The 20,162-nt window shown below is 54.3% G+C and overlaps 1 protein-coding gene across 1 annotated transcript; it reads right to left on the reverse strand.

Annotated features, from left to right (window-relative positions):
- Window positions 1–411: 411 nt before the first annotated feature.
- On the reverse strand, window positions 412–19,270 carry adora2b (adenosine A2b receptor). Its single transcript, XM_078422143.1, has 2 exons — window positions 18,921–19,270; window positions 412–3,030 (listed from the first exon to the last, which is right to left on the reverse strand). Exons 1-2 carry the CDS (start codon window positions 19,259–19,261, stop codon window positions 2,331–2,333), a joined length of 1,041 nt encoding a protein of 346 aa, XP_078278269.1. The 5' UTR covers window positions 19,262–19,270; the 3' UTR covers window positions 412–2,330.
- Between the last annotated feature and the right edge of the window lie 892 nt (window positions 19,271–20,162).

Consider the following 20,162-nt stretch of genomic DNA (forward strand, 5'->3'; position numbering starts at 1 on the left):
ACCTGGTGGGGGGGGGCAAGAATGAAGGGGGGCCCAATTGTGGGTCACCGGGAATGAAGTGGGGCCTGGCAAGGGGCTGTCTGCTGCCCGCTGCCCGCTGCCCGCTGCCAGCAGAAGGTAAAACAGTTTGATTAACTTTGTGTAACTTTGTTGGTGCCAGAAACATGGGGACTCTTGTGTGCTGCCCAGGTGAGGTGTGTGTGGGGTTTTACTGGGTTGTGCACTGGAACCTCAGTACAGTGCCCTCCGTAATGTTTGGGACAAAGACCCATCACTTATTTATTTGCCTCTGTACTCCAAAATTTGAGATTAGTAATGGAAAAAATCACGTGTGGTTAAAGATTAATTGTCAGATTTTAATAAAGGCCATTTTTATGCATTTTGTTCCACCATGTAGAAATTACAGCAGTGTTTATATATAGTCCCCCCATTTCAGCGCTCCATAATGTTTGGGACACAGCAATGTCATGTAAATGAAAGTGGTCATGTATTTTGTTTCAGATCCTTTGCATACAATGACTGCTTGAAGTCTGCCATTCATGGACTATTTTTTAGCTTTGAAAAACTCCTTTGTTGCTTTAGCAGTATGTTTGGGATCATTGTCTTGCTGTAGAATGAACCGCTGGCCAATGAGTTTTGAGGCATTTGTTTTAGCAGATAGGATGTGTCTACACACTTCAAAATTCATTATGCTGCTACCATCAGCAGTTGTATCATCAATGAAGATAAGTGAGTCAGTACCTTCAGCAGCCATACATGCCCAGGCCATAACACCCCCACCACCGTGTTTCACAGATGAGGTGGTATGCTTTGGATCTTGGGCAGTTCCTTCTCTCCTCCATACTGTGCTCTTGCCATCACTCTGATATGTTAATCTTTGTCTCATCTGCCCACAAGACCTTTTTCCAGAACTGTGGTTGCTCTTTTAAGTACTTCTTGGCAAACTGTAACTTGGCCATCCTATTTTTGCATTTAACCAGTGGTTTGCATCTTGCAGAGTAGCCTCTGTATTTCTGTTCATGAAGTCTTCTGCAGACAGTGGTCATTGACAAATCCACACCTGATTCCTGAAGAGTGTTTCTGATCTGTCAGACAGGTGTTTGGGGATTTTTCTTTATTATAGAGAGAATTCTTCTGTCATCAGCTGTGGAGGTCTTCCTTGGCCTGCCAGTCCCTTTGCGATTAGTAAGCTCACCAGTGATCTCTTTCTTCTCAATGATGTCCCAAACAGTTGATTTTGGTAAGCCTAACGTTTGGCTGATGTCTCTAACAATTTTATTCTTGTTTTTCAGTCTCATAATGGCTTCTTTGACTTTCATTGGCACAACTTTGGTCCTCATGTTGCTAAACAGCAATGAAAGTTTCCAAAGGTGATGGAAAGACTGGAGGAAAGACTAGGTGCTGAGAGCTCTCTTATACCTGCATTACGGAGAAATTTAAACACACCTGAGCAATTACAAACACCTGTGAAGCCATGTGTCCCAAACATTATGGTGCCCTGAAATGGGGCAACTATGTATAAACACAACTGTAATTTCTACATGGTGAAACCAAAATGTATAAAAATGGCCTTTATTAAAATCTGACAATGTGCACTTTAACCACATGTGATTTTTTCTATTACAAATCTCAAATTGTGGAGTACAGAGGCAAATAAATAAATGATGGGTCTTTGTCCCAAACATCATGGAGGGCACTGTACATGTGACAATAAATGGGGCACTTTGGTTGGCATGGGCAGGTTGGGCAGGTTGGGCAGAAGGGCCTGTTTCTATGTGGTATGACTCTTTGACTTTGTTAGCGTTGGATCGGAGCTGGTGCTAAGTTTCTCTGATGTGCTGCATTCTATCTCTATCTGCAGTCTCTTCACTCTCCCCAGAACTATGCACAGGAAGCACCTGTGAACAGACCGTGTAAATAATGCTGGTCTCCACGAGGGTTGCCAACTTTCTCACTCCCAAATACGGGACAACGTGACCTCACCCAGCCAGCGGCCATGTGCTCCTGCTCCAACAATGGCGGCTGCCCGGGCCGGGAGGCGGGTTGCCACACAACCTCTGTTAGGCGGCGCCCGGGCCTCCGGACCTACACTTTCCAGGCCTACACTTTCCGGGCCTACAGTGTCCGGGCCTACACTGTCCAGGCCTACACTGTCCGGGCATACACTGCCCGGGCCTACCATGTCCGGGACTACACTTTCCCGGCCGACTGCGGCCCGCGGGCCTAATACAGGACAAGGACGGTCCCGTACGGGACAAACCAATTTAGCTCAAAATGCGGGACGTCCCGGCTAATACGGGACAGTTGGCAACAGTCTCCACAGAGTCCATTTAACAGCTCTGTGCATGCGAGGTGCTGCAATAGGATGTGTCGTATTCGTAACTTCTGCCCGCCCGCCGCAGAATCTGCTTGAAGATGATTTTGCGGAAGGTATTGCGGAACTCCTGAATCTTGTAGGCGTAGATGACGGGGTTGCCCACGGAGTTGGCGTGGGACAGAATGATGGCCATGTCCATGATCTCAGAGCCCATGGTCTGGAAGAGGTGGGGGTGGAAATAATAAATACAGTTGATGATGTGGAGCGGGAGCCAGCAGAAAGCAAAGAAGCCCACGATGACAGAGAGGGACTTTGCAACGCGGACCTGGTTCTGGAGGAAGGTCCTGGATGAGTCTGAGGCCAGGGAGCTCAGCTCCATCTTGCGCAGTTGTGTCCTGGCCACAGTGAAGATCTTCACGTAGATGCCCAGCATGATGAGCAGTGGGGTGAGCACACAGCCAAGGAAGTTGAAGTACACCATATACTGCATGTCCACCACGTTCAGGAAGAGGCATTCCTGTGTGGCGTTGCGGGGACACGAGTCGCTGCCCGACCACGGGATGGCGCTGGCGTTCCCGCATCCCACCACATCCGCCATCCTGCTCTGGTTCAACTTCCAGCCCAGGAACGGAGCCAGCCCGATAAAGAAGGACAGGATCCAGAAGACTGCGATAATCAGCCTGGCTCGCCTCCCGGTTATCAGGCCGCTGTATCTGCGTGACAGAGAGAGAGAGAGAGAGGAAGCCATGCAAAGGGTCAGGAAACGAGCTGCCACGTCCATTGTCTCCCAGCAATTCCTGCTGTTTATCACCGGGAATTGCAACATGTTCACCCCAGACTGTCCTTTCCCATGGTAGACATAAAGTACTGTGGAGCGCCCCCTCCCCTGACATTAGTCTGAAGAAGGGTCTCGACCTGAAACGTCACCCATTCCTTCTCTCCCGAGATGCTGCCTAACCCGCTGAGTTACTCCAGCATTTTGTGTCTCCCTTAGATTTATACCAGCATCTGCAGTTTTTTTCCTACACTGTTCTTTCCCATGGCCGGGCCAGACCAGTGGGATGGACAAGTCCCCTAATCTCCACCAGAAATCAATGTTTCATTCTCCTGAAATCTCAGATTCCTTCAAATCCTGCAACACCAGAACTGACACATGGACAGACATAAAATGCTGGAGTAACACACTGGGTCAGGCAGCATCTCTGGAGAGAAGCAATGGGTGACATTTCGGGTCAAGACCCTTCTTCAGAAGGACAAGTATGGAGGGATTGGACCAAACGCGGGTAGGTGGGACTAGTGTAGCTGGGTCATGTTGGCCGGTGTGGGCAAGTTTCCACCCTGTATCACTCTATGACTGAAGACTCTGTTCACATGGGCTTTCCAAAGGCATTTAAACAATGCCATCAGGCAAGATGTACCAAAGTTTCAAAACACACACCTCCATGTTTGGAACAGTTTCTTCCCAGCTGTTATCAGGCAACATCAACTCGAGAACGACAGTTTCTTCCCAGCTGTTATCAGGCAACATCAACTCGAGAACGGTCCTGACCTCCCACCTACCTCATTGGATACCCTCGGACCATCTTTAATCGGACTTTACCGGACTTAATCTTGCACTAAACCCTTTGTCCTGTATCTGTACACTATGGATGGCTCAACGCACATTGCCGCACTGGTGGGTAAGGCTAAGCAGCGCCTTTACCACCTTAGACAATTGAGGAAATTCAGAGTGTCTCTGAGGATCCTTCATTGCTTCTACTCTGGGGCTGTAGAGAGCATCCTGTCCGGCAACATTACAGTCTGGTTTGGGAACAGCTCTGCCCAGGACAGGATGGCCCTGCAGAGAGTAGTGCGTTCGGCAGAACGTACCATGGGAACTACACTCATCCCCCTGCAGGACCTATACATCAGGAGGTGCAGATCCAGAGCAAGCAAGATCATGAGGGACCCCTACCACCCCAGTAACGGACTGTTCCAGATGCTACGATCAGGCAAACGCCTCCGCTGTCACGCTGCGAAAACGGAGAGGATGAGACGGAGATTCTTCCCACAGGCCATCAGGACTGTCAACTTTTATAACCCCAGAGACTAAATTTTTGTCGACACTAATAGTAACTTATTAACTTTATTTATATGCTGTAACTGTAATTCTTTTTTGTGCACAACCCGCAGGCATTGCCACTTTCATTTCACTGCACATCGTGTATGTGTATGTGACATAAATTTGACTTTGACTTTGACTTTGATAGTAATCATGTACAGTCTTTCCGCTGGCTGGAAAGCATGCAACAAAAAGCTTTTTACTGTACCTCAGTACACGTGACAATAAACTAAACTATACTAGTCATATCCACGTCATTATGGTCTTCTTGGGCATCGGTACGATAGATGCCCCAGTGAAGCAGGTGGGAACCTCAGACTGTGCTCGCAATTCCCCAGTCATCCAGGTTTCATATCATATATATACAGCCGGAAACAGGCCTTTTCGGCCCACCAAGTCCGTGCCGCCCAGCGATCCCCGTACATTAACATTATCCTACACCCACTAGGGACAATGTTTACATTTACCCAGCCAATTAACCTACATACCTGTACGTCTTTGTACGTTTCTGTACGTCTCTGTACGTTTCCTGTCACGTGTGTGTTTTGACATTGTTCGTTGCACACGCATGTCCCACTCATGAACATACATGAGGAGAGGCAGTGGAGCAGCACTGGTACCGGGGCACCTCCTCTCATTGCTGCCCGTGGTGCCTTGTACCCATTGCCACCCATTCAGCCACTTCTCACCGTTCTGCCACCGATCCTTCCTTCCACCAGTTTCAGTCGGGCGCAGCGGTAGAGTTGCTGCCTTACTGCGCCAGAGACCCGGGCTCCATCCTGACTAAGAGCGCTGTCTGTACGGAGTTTGTACGTTCTCCCCGTGACCGCGTGGGTTTTCTCTGAGTGCTCTAGTTTCCTCCCACACTCTAAAGACGTACAGGTTTGTAGGTAAATTGGCTTGGTATAAGTGAAAATTGTCCCTAGTGTGTTTAGGATAGTGTTAGTGTGCGGGGATCGCTGGTCGTCACGGGCTCGGTGGGCCAAAGGGCCTATTTCTGTACTGTATCTCTAAGGGAAAGAATGAGGCTACAGAAAGTGTAGACATTGCCCGGTCTATCATAGGTATTGACCACCCGACCATCAAAGGGATCTACAAGAGGCACTGCCCCAAGGCAGCAGTTAATGTCACCAAAGACCCCACCACCCCTGGTCATGCTCTCACTCACTCACTCACAATCAGAACAAGGTACAGGAGCCAGAGAACCATGACCTCCAGGCTCAAGAACAGCTTCTTCCAGCAAAACTGCACAACACTTCAGGGCGGCACGGTGGTGCAGCGGTAGAGTTGCTGCCTCACAGCGCCAGAGACCCGGGTTTGATCCTGACTACGAGCGCTGTTTGTACAGAGTTTGTACCTTCTCCCCGTGACCTGTGTGGGTTTTCTCTGAGAGCTCTGGTTTCCCCCACACTCTACAGACGTGCAGGTTTGGAGGTTCATTGGCTTTGGTATACTTGTAAATTGTCCCTAGTGTGTTAATGTGCGAGGATCACTGGTGGGCGCGGACTCTGTGGACTGAAGGGCGTGTTTCCACGCTGTATCTCTAAACTAAACTAAACTAAAGTACAGATAAACACAACACTGTTTCCGCACTGTATCTCTAAACTAAACTAAACAGGGCGGCACGGTAGCGCAGCGGTAGAGTTGCTGCTTTACAGCGAATGCAGCGCCGGAGACTCAGGTTCGATCCTGACTACAGGTACTGCACTGTAAGGAGTTTGTACGTTCTCCCCGTGACCTGCGTGGGTTTACTCCGAGATCTTCGGTTTCCTCCCACACTCCAAAGACGTACAGGTATGTAGGTTAATTGGCTGGGTAAATGTAAAAATTGTCCCTAGTGGGTGTAGGATAGTGTTAATGTGCGAGGATCGCTGGGCGGTGCGGACTTGGTGGGCTGAAAAGGCCTGTTTCCGGCTGTATGTATATGATATGATGATATCAGTAACCACAACCATACCTCAGCAACTATGATCTATAATGGACTTTGTTTGATTGCGCTGTTATGGTCTGCTAACCTGGTACTACTACTGAATATTAATTTATTGTATTATTTATTGCAGCGGGTAAGAATGTCATGTTCCTTTGCCAGTACATGTGACAATGAAACACCACGAAACACAGAGTGACAATGAAACACCATTGCCTCTGGCCTCCATCACCTCTTCCCCCACGGTTCCCAATATCACCTTCCTTACTTATCAGATTACTGGCAGCCTTTGTGTTCCTGCTCATCCCTCTCCTAGCTGTCTCCACCCCAGTATCCTGTCTCCCTACCTGCCCATAGTCCCTCACCCCTCACCCCTCCTCCATCACCTACCAATGCCTGTCGCATCCCGCCCCTTCTCCTCTTTCTACCGGCTGAGTTTCTCCAGCAGTTTGTGCACATATCTGCACACTCTTAGTGTAGTTTAGTGTAGTTTAGAGATACAGCAGCGTGGAAACAGGCCCTTCGACCCACCGAGTCCGCTCCGGCCAGCGATCCCGCACATTTACACTATCCTACACACACTGCGGACAATTTACATTTATACCAAGCCAATTAGCCTACAAACCTGCACGTCTTTGGAGTGTGAGAGGAAACCAAAGATCTCAGAGAAAACCCATGTGGTCATGGGGAGAACGTACAAACTCCATACAAACAGCACCCGTAGACAGGATCAAACCCGGGCCTCTGACGCTGTAAGGCAGCAACTCTACCGCTGCACCACCGAGCCGACCTTAAACCCTCTTGGGTATCACAAGCACACTGATTATTAAAATAAAAATCATTAAACAATTCTTCCAGTTGTTACTGCACTAAATAGCCTGAGTGTCAACAGTGGACAATGCTGAGTAGGATGTTTGACCAATGCTGCACAACACAGACTTGATCCCAGGGATCATTCCAATCGCACTTTAAAAACTTCAACGAGGAAACATTGTTTGCATTTCTATTTTATTCTGAGAATAAAGCTTCCTTTGATGGAGGGCAGATTAATCATTCAATGTCAGTAGGACTGGTGTAAAAGCACAAAGTAAAGTCAATGTGGGAAAGTTGGCAGGGCGGGTAAGCGTCCACTGTGTAATTAATATTGAACAGATGAACGTGTTCGATGTTGAGAATCCTCGGGTATCCATGACCCACAAACAAAAACCTCATCCAGACATCATTCTCAAATATCAGTCCTTTCTGCAGAAACCGGTTTATTGCTAATATTATCCTGAGCAGCCAATGGTGTAAAGAAGCACAGAGAGCTTCTTGTGTCCATCCCCGCCCACCGCAACTGCCCCCAAACAGAGCGGCACGGTGACGCAGCGATAGAGTTGCTGCCTCACAGCGTCAGAGACCCGGGCTCCATCCTGACTACGGGTGCTGTCTGTACGGAGTTTGTACGTTCTCCCCGTGACCGCGTGGGTTTTCTCCGGGTGCTCCGGTTTCCTCCCACACTCCAAAGACATCTGGCGTGTCGGATAGTGTTAGTGTACGGGGTGACCACTGGTCGGTGCCGACTCGGTTGGCTCACGGACTTGTTTCCACGCTGTAACTCTAAAGTCTAAAATCTGTCAACACCGCACGCACCTGTCCACCACAAGTGGTATTGAGGACCAGAGGACATGGGTGAGGGGGGAAAGATTTAATGGAAATCTGAGGGGTAACTTTTTCACACAAAGGGTGATGGGTGTATGGAACGAGCTGCTGGAGGAAGTAGTTGAGGCTGGGACTATCGCAACGTTTAAGAAACAGACAGGTACGTGGATAGGACAGGTTTGGATACGAGCCAAACGCAGGACATGTTAAGCGGTGTGAGTAGGTTGGGCCGAGGGGCCTTTTCCACACTGTATGAATGTGTGGCTATAACTGCCCACCACCCCATCACAGTGATCAGTTCCAGCACAGAGACGACACAACTGGAGAGCTGCCCTGATTTTGTATGCCTGGGGGTCAGAGCGCTGGGATTAACAATGTCACAGATGCTGCACAAGTAGAAGTGGCTGGGCTAATACCAAAGAGCTGGGAACATAGAACGTGCCCTTCGGCCCACTATGTCTATGCTGAACAACCTATATTAAACCAATCTCCTCTGCCTGCACATGATCCATATGCATGCATTCTCTGCATATCCATGTGCCACTATCATCTGTTTCCACAACCATCCCTGGTAGTGTGTTCAAGGCAGACTCCCACCACTGTGTAAAACAACTTCCTCTACACATCTCCTTGTCTGACCTTAAAGTACACCCTCTAGTGTGGGACGTTTCCTCCCTGGGAAAAAGGTCCTGACTGTCTACCCTATCTCTGCCTCATAATTCCATGGTCATGAAGATTACACAGACTGATGAAGGTAAGCATACCATATGCCTTCTTTACCACTCGATCTACTTGTGTTGCCACTTTCAAGGAGTTATAGACTCTACACATCAATGTGTTAAGGGTCTTGCCATGAACATTTCCTTACATTCAACCACCCAAAGTGCAACACCTCACACATGCTCGGATTAAACTCCATCTGCCATTTTGCCGTCCATTTCTGTATGAATCTCTCTCCAGCTGTATACTTTTAAAACACAAATCGCTGGAGAAACACAGTGGGTCAGGCTTCATCAGTGGAGGGAAAAACTGCAGATGCTGGTATAAATCGAAGGCACAAAATGTTGGAGTAACTCAGCGGGTCAGGCAGCATCTCGGGAGAGAAGGAATGGGTGGCGTTTCGGGGCGGTCCCACCCCCTCCCCTGACATCAGTCTGAAGAAGGGTCTCAACCCGAAACGTCACCCATTCCTCCTCGAGACGCTGCCTGACCCGCTGAGTTACGCCAGCATTTTGTCTCTACCTTCATCAGTGGAGGGACCGACTGGAAGTGTTTCACTTTAGTCAAGAAGGTGCTGGATATCTTAAAACGTATGAAGACAGATAAATCTCCAGGCATCATCAGGTACATACAAGGTCACTGTGGGAAGCGAGAGACGAAATTGCAGATGCCCTGGCTGAGATAGAAGAGTCATCATTAAATATGGGTGTTGTCTGTACAGAATGTGTACCTTCTCCCTGTGACCATGTTAGTTTTCTCCGGGTGCTCCGGTTTCGTCTCACACTCTAAAGAAGTACTGGTTTGTAGGTTAATTGGTTTCAGTAAAGATTGTAAATTGTCCCTAGTGTGTAGAATAGTGTTCGTGTACGGAGTGATCGCAGGTCGGTCCGGACTCGGTGGGCTGAAGGGGCTGTTTCCGCACTGTATCTGTAAAGTAAACTGAACTATATGGTTGAGGTGCCAGCAGACTGGAGGGTGGCTAATGTTGTGCCTCTATTCACGAAGAGCTGCAATGAAAAGCCTGGGAACTATAGACCAGTGAGCCCAGCATTTGTGGCAAGGTAGGCAAGTTACTGGAGGGGATTCTGAGGGATAAGGTATGTATGCATTTGGATAGACAGGGCTGATTACGGACCGTCAGCACGACATTGTGCATCGGAGATCTGGCCTCATGAGTACTTTGAGCATTGAGATTGAGTATTTTGAAGAAGCAAGCAAGAAGATTGACAAGGGCAAGGCCGTAGATGTTGTCTACATGGACCAGCAAGGCATTTGAGAACATGGTAGGCTGCTCTGGAAGCTGGCCGACACAAGGAACTGCAGATGATGGTTTATTCAAAAAAACAAAGAGCCACTCCAAAGATGTACAGATTTGTAGGTTGATTGGCTTGGTGTCATTGTAAATTGTCCCTAGTGTGTGTGGGATAGTGCTGATGTGCAGGGATTGCTGGTCAGTGCGGACTCGGTGGGCCGAAGGGCCTGCTGTATCTCTAAACTGAACTAAAGCTGGAGTAACTCAATGAGTCAGGCAGCGTCTCTGGAGGACATGGACAGGCAACGTTTCCGGTTAGGACTCTTTAAACTGATTGTCACACAAGGAAATGCAGATGTTGGTTTACAAAAAACAACAAATTGCTGGAATAACACAGGCAGGAATTACATTTGTGTAGCTTACAACCCATCGGTATGAACATTGAATTCTCATGTTTAGGTAACACCCACTCCCTCTCATCCCTGTGTCCTAGCCAGTACCACCCATTTCTCCCACTATCCTACCTCACACCATCCACTCATATCCCTCCCACTGGCTTCACGTTTCACTCCCCTTCTCTCCTTCACTGCTTTTCATCTCTAGGCTCTGTCCACTCATCTGCCAATAAAGCCCTCCCCTCACCTGCATCCACCTATCACTTGCCAGACTTTGTCCCACCTCTCTTCCAGCTTCTCCCCTCTACTACATCGCCTACCTATGTACTCCACGGATGCTGCCAGACCCTCTGAGTTACTCCAGCACTTTGTTTTTTTAAACTGGATAGAGAATTGGAATTGGCTTCATGGAAGGAAGCAAAGGGTGATGGTGGAAGGTTATTATTTGGTCTGGAGGCCTGTGATGAGTGGTGTGCCTCAGGGATCAGTGCTGGGGCCCGTTGCTGTTTGTGGTTTATATCAACGAATTGGATGAGAGTACACATGGCATGATTAGTAAGTTTGCAGATGACGTGCAAAGATAATTATCAACAATTACAGCAGGATCTTGATCATCTGGGCGAGTGGGTTAGAGACTTTCAAATGGAGTTTAATGCAGATAAGTGTGAGGAAGTCAAATCAGGGCAAGACCTTCACAGTGAATGGCAGGGCTCTGGGGAGTGTTGTAGCTGTTTTTACACCTTACACTTCCTTATCTTTGTATCTCCCTCTCCTCTGACATCAGTCTGAAGAATGGTCTCGACCTGAAACGTCACCCATTCCTTCTCTCCAGAGATGCTGCCTGACCTGCTGAGTTACTCCAGCATTTTGTGTCTATCTTCGAGACTGTATCTTTGTCTTTGTGTCTTTGCCTTTGTGTCTATAGAGGTGTATAAGATCATGTGGGGAATAGATTGGGTAAATGCCCAGAGTTTCGTGCGCAGAGTGGGGGAATCTGGAACCCGAGGACATAGGTTTAAAGTGAGGGGGAAAAGATTTAATAGAAACTTGAGGCAACCTTTTCACACAGAGAGTGGTGCATATAGGGAATGAGCAGTCAGAGGAGGTAGTTGATACAGGTACTATAACAACATTTAAAAGATATTTGGACAGATATATGGGAGGGAAATGTTTAGAGGGCTATGGGGTAAATGTGGACAAATGGGACTAACTTAGATGGGGAGTTTTGGTTGGTATGGATGAGTTGGGCCGAGGGGCTTGTTTCTGTGTGTATATTTCAATACTCAATTTCAGAGCAGCAAAATGTGGAGTCATGCATTTCGGTAGTAGGTACAAAGGCGTAGACTATTTTTAAAATGGGGAGTGAATCCAAAAATCGGACGTGCAAAGGGACTTGGGAATACTAGTACAGGATTCCCAAGAGTTGGGAGAGATTTCCCAAGAGTTGAACAGGTACTTTGGATCTGTCTTCACTAAGGAAAACACAAACAATCTCCCAGATGTATTGGAGGACAGAGGATCTAGGGGGGTAGAGGAACTGAAAGAAATTTTCATTAGGAGAGAAATAGTATTGGGTAGATTAATGGGACTGAAGGATGATAAATCCCCTGGGCCTGATGGTCTACATCCCAGGGTCCTCAGGGAGGTGCCTCTAGAAATAGTGGGCGCATTGGTGATCATTTTCCAATGTTCAATAGATTCAGGATCAGTTCCTGTGGTTCGGAAGATAGCTAATGTTATCCCACTTTTCAAAAAGGAGTGAGGGAGAAAACAGGAATTACAGACCAGTTAGCCTGACTTTGGTGGTGGGAAAGATACTGGGGTCAATTATTAAAGAGGTAATAACGGTGCATTTGGATAGCAGTAAAAGGATAAGTCCAAGTCAGCATGGATTTATGAAAGGGAAATCATGCTTGACTAATCTTCTGGAATTTTTTGAGGATGTGACAAGTAAAATGGACGAAGGGGAGCCAGTGGATGTAGTATATCTAGACTTTCAGAAAACCTTTGATAAGATCCCACACAGGAGATTGGTGACTAAAATTAGAGCACATGGTATTGGGAGTAGGGTGTTGGCAGACAGGAAGCAAAGAGTAGGAGTAAACGGGTCCTTTTCAGAATGGCAGGCAGTGGCGAGTGGAGTGTCGCAAGGCTCGGTGTTGGGGCCGCAACTGTTTACCATATATATTAATGATTTGGAAGAGGGAATTAGAAGCAACACTAGCAAGTTTGCGGATGACACAAAGCTGGGTGGCAGTGTAAACTGTGAAGAGGATGTTAGGAGGTTGCAGGGTGACCTGGACAGGTTGAGTGAGTGGGCAGATGTGTGGCAGATGCAGTATAATATAGATAAATGTGAGGTTATCCACTTTGGTGGCAAAAACAAGGAGGCAGATTATTATCACAATGGAGTTAGGTTAGGTAAGGGGGAGGCCTGGGTGTCCTTGTACACCAGTTACTGAAAGTTGGCGTGCAGGTACAGCAGGCAGTGAAGAAAGCTAATGGAATGTTGGCCTTCATAACAAGATGATTTCAGAATAGGAGTAAAGAGGTTCTTCTGCAGTTGTATAGGGCCCTGGTAAGACCACATCTGGAGTATTGTGTACAGTTTTGGTCTCCTAATTTGAGGAAGGACAGAGATAGATTCCTGATTATTACGGGTGTCAGGGGTTATGGGGAGAAGACAGGAGAATGGGGTTAAGAGGAAAAGATAGATCAGCCACGATTGAATGGTGGAGTAAACTTGATGGGCCGAATGGCCTAATTCAGTTCCTATCACTTGACCTTATGTCCTACTCAGTGAGGGGGGCTGGGAGAGAGCTGGTTTAGTTTACTTCTGTTTAGTTTATGTTCACGTGTACCATGTTACGTGCTAACCAGCTGAAAGACAATGCATCAATAGTTGTGTAGTTCTCTCCAGAGATGCTGCCTGACCCGCTGAGTTACTCCAGCATTTTGTGATACCTTTGATGCATGAATAGTTGATTACAATTGAGCCATCCACAGTGTACAGATACATGATAAAGGGAATAATGTGAATAATGTGAATAATGTTTAGTGCAGGATAAGGCCCATTAAAATCCGATCAAAGTTAGTCCGAGGGTCTCCAATGAGGTAGACAGTAGAGGATGGTTCAGTTGCCTGATAACAGCTGGGAATAAACTGCCCCTGAATCTGGAGGTGTGCGTTTTCACACTTGTGTACCTCTTGCCTGATGGGAGAGGGGAGGAGGGAGTGAATGCCACCTCCAGCTGCACCAAGGTGTCCATGCTTCCAACACACCGGGTAATACCATACACAAATAAAATCAAGACAAACTCACGTACAACAGGTAGAGCAAAGGGGAAGATACAGAGTGTGCAGGAAGGAACTGCAGATACTGGTTTAAACCGAAGATACACACAACATGCAGTTTTGTTCTGACCTTCTCTATCTTTCAACCTGAAACGTCACCTATTCTTTTTCTTCAGAGATGCTGCCTGACCCGCTGAGTTACTCCAGCGTTTTGTTTCTATCTTAGAGTCATAGAGTCTTATAGCGTGGAAACAGGTCCTTTGGCCCAACTTGCCTACACCGGCCAACAAGCCCCATCTACACTAGTCCCACCTGCCTGCGTTTGGTCCATATCCCTCCAAACCTGTCCTATCCAGGTACCTGTATAAATGTTTCTTAAACGTTGGGATAGTCCCAGCCTCAACTACCTCCTCTTCTATGCAACTGCTTCTTCGGAAGATACAGAGAGTGCAGATATAGTTCTCAGTGTTGTAGCGCATCAGTTCCAGAGATAAAGTCACATGTCTGCAATGGGGAAGGGGTGGAGTGGGGGGGGAATGGGGGGGCAGAGGTAAGTGCCCTGATACACCCTGTGCATGAGGCAGTTGGCAACAAAGTCTGTGTGCCCACCTCCTGCATCAACAACGATCACGAGGATGTTGCCAGGACTAGAGGGTGTGAGCTATAGGGAGAGGTCGAGTAGGCTGGGTCTCTATTCCTTGGAGCGCAGGAGCATGAGGGGAGATCTTATAGAGGTGTACAAAATCATGAGAGGAATAGATCGGGTAGATGCACAGTCTCTTGCCCAGAGTAGGGGAATCGATGACCAGAGGACATAGGTTCAAGGTGAAAGGGAAAGGATTTAATAGGAATCTGAGGGGTAACGTTTTCATACAAAGGGTGGTGGGTGTATGGAACAAGCTGCCAGATGAGGTAGTTGAGGTTGGGACTATCCCAACATTTAAGAAACAGCTAGATGGATAGGACAGGTTTGGAGTGATGTGGACCAAGCGCAGGCAGGTGGGACTAGTGTACCTGGGACATGTTGGCCGGTGTGGGCAGGTTGGGCCGAAGGGCTTGTTTCCACACTGTATCACTATGAGTCTAACCGTGTGCAGACGGGGAGAGTTTGTATCGGTGACCCGAGGCGTCGCCTCGCTCCCCCACTCCCTCCCTCCCCCCCCCCCCCCGTGCTCACGTCCCCTGCTCTCACCTGCCCGTACAATCTACATTCAACAAGCCCTCAATCAGCCCCCCACACGCCCCCACACGCCCCCCACACGCCCCCCACACGCTCCCCACACGCTCCCCACACCCCATTACACTGAATCACCACTGTTTGTCAATGTTGATGGAGCCGCGCTCTGGGGCAGGAGCGCTCATTTACCGCCTCTCCACCCAGTACCCCCCCTCCCGCTCTCCCGCCTCCCCCCTCCCGCTCTCCCCCCCCTCCCCCTCCCGCTCTCCCGCTCTCCCCCTCCCCTCTCCCCCTCCCCCTCCCGCTCTCCCCCCCTCCCCCTCCCCCTCCCGCTCTCCCCCCTCCCCCTCCCGCTCTCCCCCCCCCTCCCCTCCCGCTCTCCCCCCCTCCCCCTCCCGCTCTCCCCCCCTCCCCCCTCCCCCTCCCGCTCTCCCCCCCCTCCCCCCTCCCCCTCCCGCTCTCCCCCCCCTCCCCCTCCCGCTCTCCCCCCCTCCCCCCTCCCCCTCCCGCTCTCCCCCCCCTCCCCCTCCCCCTCCCGCTCTCCCCCCCCTCCCCCCTCCCCTCTCCCCCTCCCGCTCTCCCCCCCCTCCCCCTCCCGCTCTCCCCCCCTCCCGCTCTCCCCCCCCTCCCCCTCCCGCTCTCCCCCCCCTCCCCCTCCCCCTCCCCCTCCCGCTCTCCCCCCCCTCCCGCTCTCCCCCCCCTCCCGCTCTCCCCCCTCCCCCTCCCGCTCTCCCCCCCCTCCCCCCTCCCCTCTCCCCCTCCCGCTCTCCCCCCCCTCCCCCTCCCGCTCTCCCCCCCCTCCCCCTCCCGCTCTCCCCCCCCTCCCGCTCTCCCCCCCCTCCCGCTCTCCCCCCCCTCCCCCTCCCGCTCTCCCCCCCCTCCCCCCTCCCGCTCTCCCCCCCCTCCCCCCTCCCGCTCTCCCCCCCCTCCCCCTCCCGCTCTCCCCCCTCCCCCCTCCCCCTCCCGCTCTCCCCCCCCTCCCCCTCCCCCTCCCGCTCTCCCCCCCCTCCCCCCTCCCCTCTCCCCCTCCCGCTCTCCCCCCCTCCCCCTCCCGCTCTCCCCCCCCTCCCCCCTCCCCTCTCCCCCTCCCGCTCTCCCCCCCCTCCCCCTCCCCCCTCCCCTCTCCCCCTCCCGCTCTCCCCCCCCTCCCCCTCCCGCTCTCCCCCCCCTCCCGCTCTCCCCCCCTCCCGCTCTCCCCCCCCTCCCCCTCCCGCTCTCCCCCCCCTCCCGCTCTCCCCCCCTCCCCCTCCCGCTCCCCCTCCCCTCTCCCCCTCCCCCTCCCCTCTCCCCCTCCCCCTCCCCTCTCCCCCTCCCCCCCTCCCCTCTCCCCCTCCCCCCTCCCGCTCTCCCCCTCTCCCCCTCCCCTCTCCCCCTCCCCCCCTCCCCTCTCCCCCTCCCCCCTCCCGCTCTCCCCCTCTCCCCCTCCCCTCTCCCCCTCCCCCCTCCCGCTCTCCCCCTCCCCTCTCCCCCTCCCCCCCTCCCCCTCTCCCCCTCCCCCTCCCCCCCTCCCCTCTCCCCCTCCCCCTCCCGCTCTCCCTCCCCCCTCTCCCTCTCCCCTCTCCCCCTCTCCCCCTCCCCTCTCCCCCTCCCCCCTCTCCCTCTCCCCTCTCCCCCTCCCCCCCTCCCCCTCTCCCCTCCCCCTCCCCCCCTCCCCTCTCCCCCTCCCCCTCCCGCTCTCCCTCCCCCCTCTCCCTCTCCCCTCTCCCCCTCCCCCTCCCCCCTCTCCCTCCCCCCTCTCCCTCTCCCCTCTCCCCATTCTCCGCCGCCCTTTCACCGGCCCGCCCCTCCCTGCCGACCCAGTACAGCGTGGATACAATATAACAGTTTACACATCACACAGTCTGTGGCGGCCCCGGGAGACCAGCACCGACCGACCGACCGACCGACCGCACCCCTCAGTGAAAGCCCCCACCCCGCCCCGCTATCTGTGGGGAGATGGAGGGGAGGGGAGGGGAAGGGGGGAGTTAGGGGGGGAGGAAGAGTGAGTTGGGGGGGGGGGGGGGGGGGGGTTGTGGTCCGGGTGCAGGAGCCGCCCTGTCAAGGCAGTGGGATGTGGGAGATGTGACCAAGTGCCGGGGTAACGCGCTCCTGCAGTTCCCGCACACACTGAGCTCCCGCGCGTCTTTACGTAGCGACCCCAACCCCCGCCCCCCAACCCCCAACCCCCAGCCCCCAACCCCCAGCCCCCCAACCCCCAGCCCCCAGCCCCCAACCCCCGCCCCCCAACCCCCAACCCCCAACCCCCAGCCCCCAGCCCCCAGCCCCCAACCCCCAACCCCCAGCCCCCAACCCCCAGCCCCCAACCCCCAACCCCCAGCCCCCAGCCCCCAGCCCCCAGCCCCCAACCCCCAGCCCCCAACCCCCAGCCCCCAACCCCCAACCCCCAGCCCCCCAACCCCCAGCCCCCAACCCCCAACCCCCAGCCCCCAACCCCCGCCCCCCAACCCCCAACCCCCAACCCCCAGCCCCCAACCCCCAGCCCCCAGCCCCCAACCCCCAGCCCCCAACCCCCAGCCCCCAGCCCCCAACCCCCAGCCCCCAGCCCCCAACCCCCAACCCCCAACCCCCAACCCCCAGCCCCCAACCCCCAGCCCCCAACCCCCAGCCCCCAACCCCCAGCCCCCAACCCCCAGCCCCCAGCCCCCAACCCCCAACCCCCAGCCCCCAACCCCCAGCCCCCAACCCCCAGCCCCCAGCCCCCAACCCCCAGCCCCCAGCCCCCAACCCCCAGCCCCCAACCCCCAGCCCCCAGCCCCCAACCACAACCCCCAGCCCCCAACCCCCAGCCCCCGCCCCCAACCCCCAGCCCCCAGCCCCCAACCACAACCCCCAGCCCCCAACCCCCAGCCCCCGCCCCCAACCCCCAGCCCCCGCCCCCAACCCCCAGACCCCAACCCCCAGCCCCCAACCCCCAGCCCCCAACCCCCAGCCCCCAACCACAACCCCCAGCCCCCAGCCCCCAACCCCCAGCCCCCAACCCCCAGCCCCCAGCCCCCAACCACAACCCCCAGCCCCCAACCCCCAGCCCCCGCCCCCAACCCCCAGCCCCCGCCCCCAACCCCCAGACCCCAACCCCCAGCCCCCAACCCCCAACCCCCAGCCCCCAACCCCCAGCCCCCAACCCCAGACCCAACCCCCAACCCCAACCCCCAACCCCAGACCTAACCCCCAACACCCAACCCCAGACCCAGCCCCCAACCCCAGACCCCAACCCCCAACCCCAGACCCAACCCCCAACCCCAGACCCAACCCCCAACCCCAGACCCAACCCCCAACCCCAGACCCAACCCCCAACCCCAGACCCAGCCCCCAACCCCAGACCCCAACCCCCAACCCCGGACCTAACCCCCAACCCCAGACCCAACCCCCAACCCCAACCCCAGACCCAACCCCCAACCCCAGACCCAGCCCCCAACCCCAGACCCAACCCCAGACCCAACCCCCAACCCCAGACCCCAACCCCCAACCCCAGACCTAACCCCCAACCCCAGCCCCCAACCCCAGACCCCAACCCCAGACCCAACCCCGAACTCCAGACCCCAACCCCAACCCCCAACCCCAGAACTAACCCCCAACCCCAGACCCAACCCCAGACCCAACCCCCAACCCAGACCCAACCCCCAACCCCAGACCTAACCCCCAACCCCAACCCAGACCCAACCCCAGACCCAACCCCCAACCCCAGACCTAACCCCCAACCCAGACCCAACCCCAGACCCAACCCCCAACCCCCAGCCCCCAACCCCCAACCACAGCCCCCAACCCCCAAACCCCCAGACCCAGCCCCAGCCCCCAACCCCCACTGTCTGAACAATTTACAATCTTTACCAAAGCCAATTATCCTTCAAACCTGCACGTATTTAGAGTGTGGGAGGAAACCGGTGCACCCGGCGAAAACAAACGCGGTACAGTGGTCGGGATTGAACCCGGGTCTCCGGCGCTGTGATTGATGAGGTTGATGAAATCTGCGGTCAAATGTCCGTCTCAGTCACAGTGACCAGGGTCACAACCCCCCCCCCCCCTCCCCCGGACACGGCCCCTCGCTGTGCAGACCGGCGCCGGCCGCTCGGCCCGGCCCGGCGGGTCCTATCCCTACCTGAGGTGGATGCTGACGGCCAGGTAGCGGTCGATGGCGACGCCCAGCAGACTGAAGATGGAGCTCTGTGTGAGGACGAGCACGAAGCAGGCGAGGAACAGGCAGAGGTGGGTGGGGATGGGCAGAGCCAGGCTGATGGTGATGGCGAACGGGATGGCGAACGCTCCCACGGCCACGTCGGCCACGGCCAGAGACACCAGGAAGTAGTTGGTGCCGGTGCGGAGGTTGTTGTTGGCGGCCACTGCCCAGCAAACCAGTATGTTCCCCAACACGGCCAGAACCGCCATGGCCACCTCCACCAACACGTACAGACAGGCGGCCGGCCGCAGACACACGCCCATCCAAGCTCACACTCGCCCACCCTCCTGGTCACACTCGCCCACCCTGCCCCACTCACTCACCCACTCACCCACCCACTCACCCACTCACCCACCCTGCCTCACCCACCCACCCACTCACTCACCCACTCACCCACCCACCCACCCACTCACCCACTCACCCACCCACTCACCCACTCACTCACCCACCCACCCACCCCACTCACCCACCCACTCACCCACTCACCCACCCACCCACCCACCCACTCACTCACCCACCCACCCACTCACCCACTTACTCACCCATTCACTCACCCACTCACCCACCCACCCACTCACTCACCCACTCTCGCCCACCCACTCACTCACCCACCCACTCACCCACTCACTCACCCACCCTGCCTCACTCACCCACCCACCCACCCACTCACCCACCCACCCACTCACCCACTCACTCACTCACCCACTCTCGCCCACCCTCCCTCCTAATCCCTCCCTCCCAACCGCCCTTTACTCTCACCCTCCACTCCCCTCCTGATCACCCTGCCTGCGCCCCTCTCTCCCTATTCCACCCACCCCACTCCCCTCCCCTCCCCCCTAATCCCTGCACCCCCTCTTCTCCTAACCCCCCTCTCGCCCCCTCCTCCTCCTCTCTCCCTCTCTAATCTCCCATCCCTCCCTCCTTACCCATCTCTCTCCCTCTCTCTCTCTCTCTGGGTCTATCTTCTCCAGATGTGTCCGGTTACATTTACTGTCCCAACAGTCCAGCTCTGGCGGAGAGAGAACAAACTGCTGAAGGGGCCGTGTCCAAATCACCAACAGTCCCTGTGTCGGGGTGTCGGGGAGTGTCGGGGGTGTCGGGGGTGTCGGGGGGGTGTCGGGGGAGTGTCGGGGGGTGTCGGGGGGTGTCGGGGGGTGTCGGGGG

The sequence above is a fragment of the Rhinoraja longicauda genome, chromosome 26 (assembly GCF_053455715.1).
Source record: "Rhinoraja longicauda isolate Sanriku21f chromosome 26, sRhiLon1.1, whole genome shotgun sequence".
NCBI lineage: Eukaryota > Metazoa > Chordata > Chondrichthyes > Rajiformes > Arhynchobatidae > Rhinoraja > Rhinoraja longicauda.

What these genes read in the sequence shown, in the direction of transcription:
- adora2b (XM_078422143.1), bottom strand. Translation starts at nt 19,261, where the DNA reads ATGGGCGTGTGTCTGCGGCCGGCCGCCTGTCTGTACGTGTTGGTGGAG. An exon ending in GCCGTCAGCATCCACCTCAG is followed by an intron (nt 3,031 to 18,920) that starts GTAGGGATAGGA and finishes TCTGTCACGCAG; the next exon opens with ATACAGCGGCCTGATAACCG.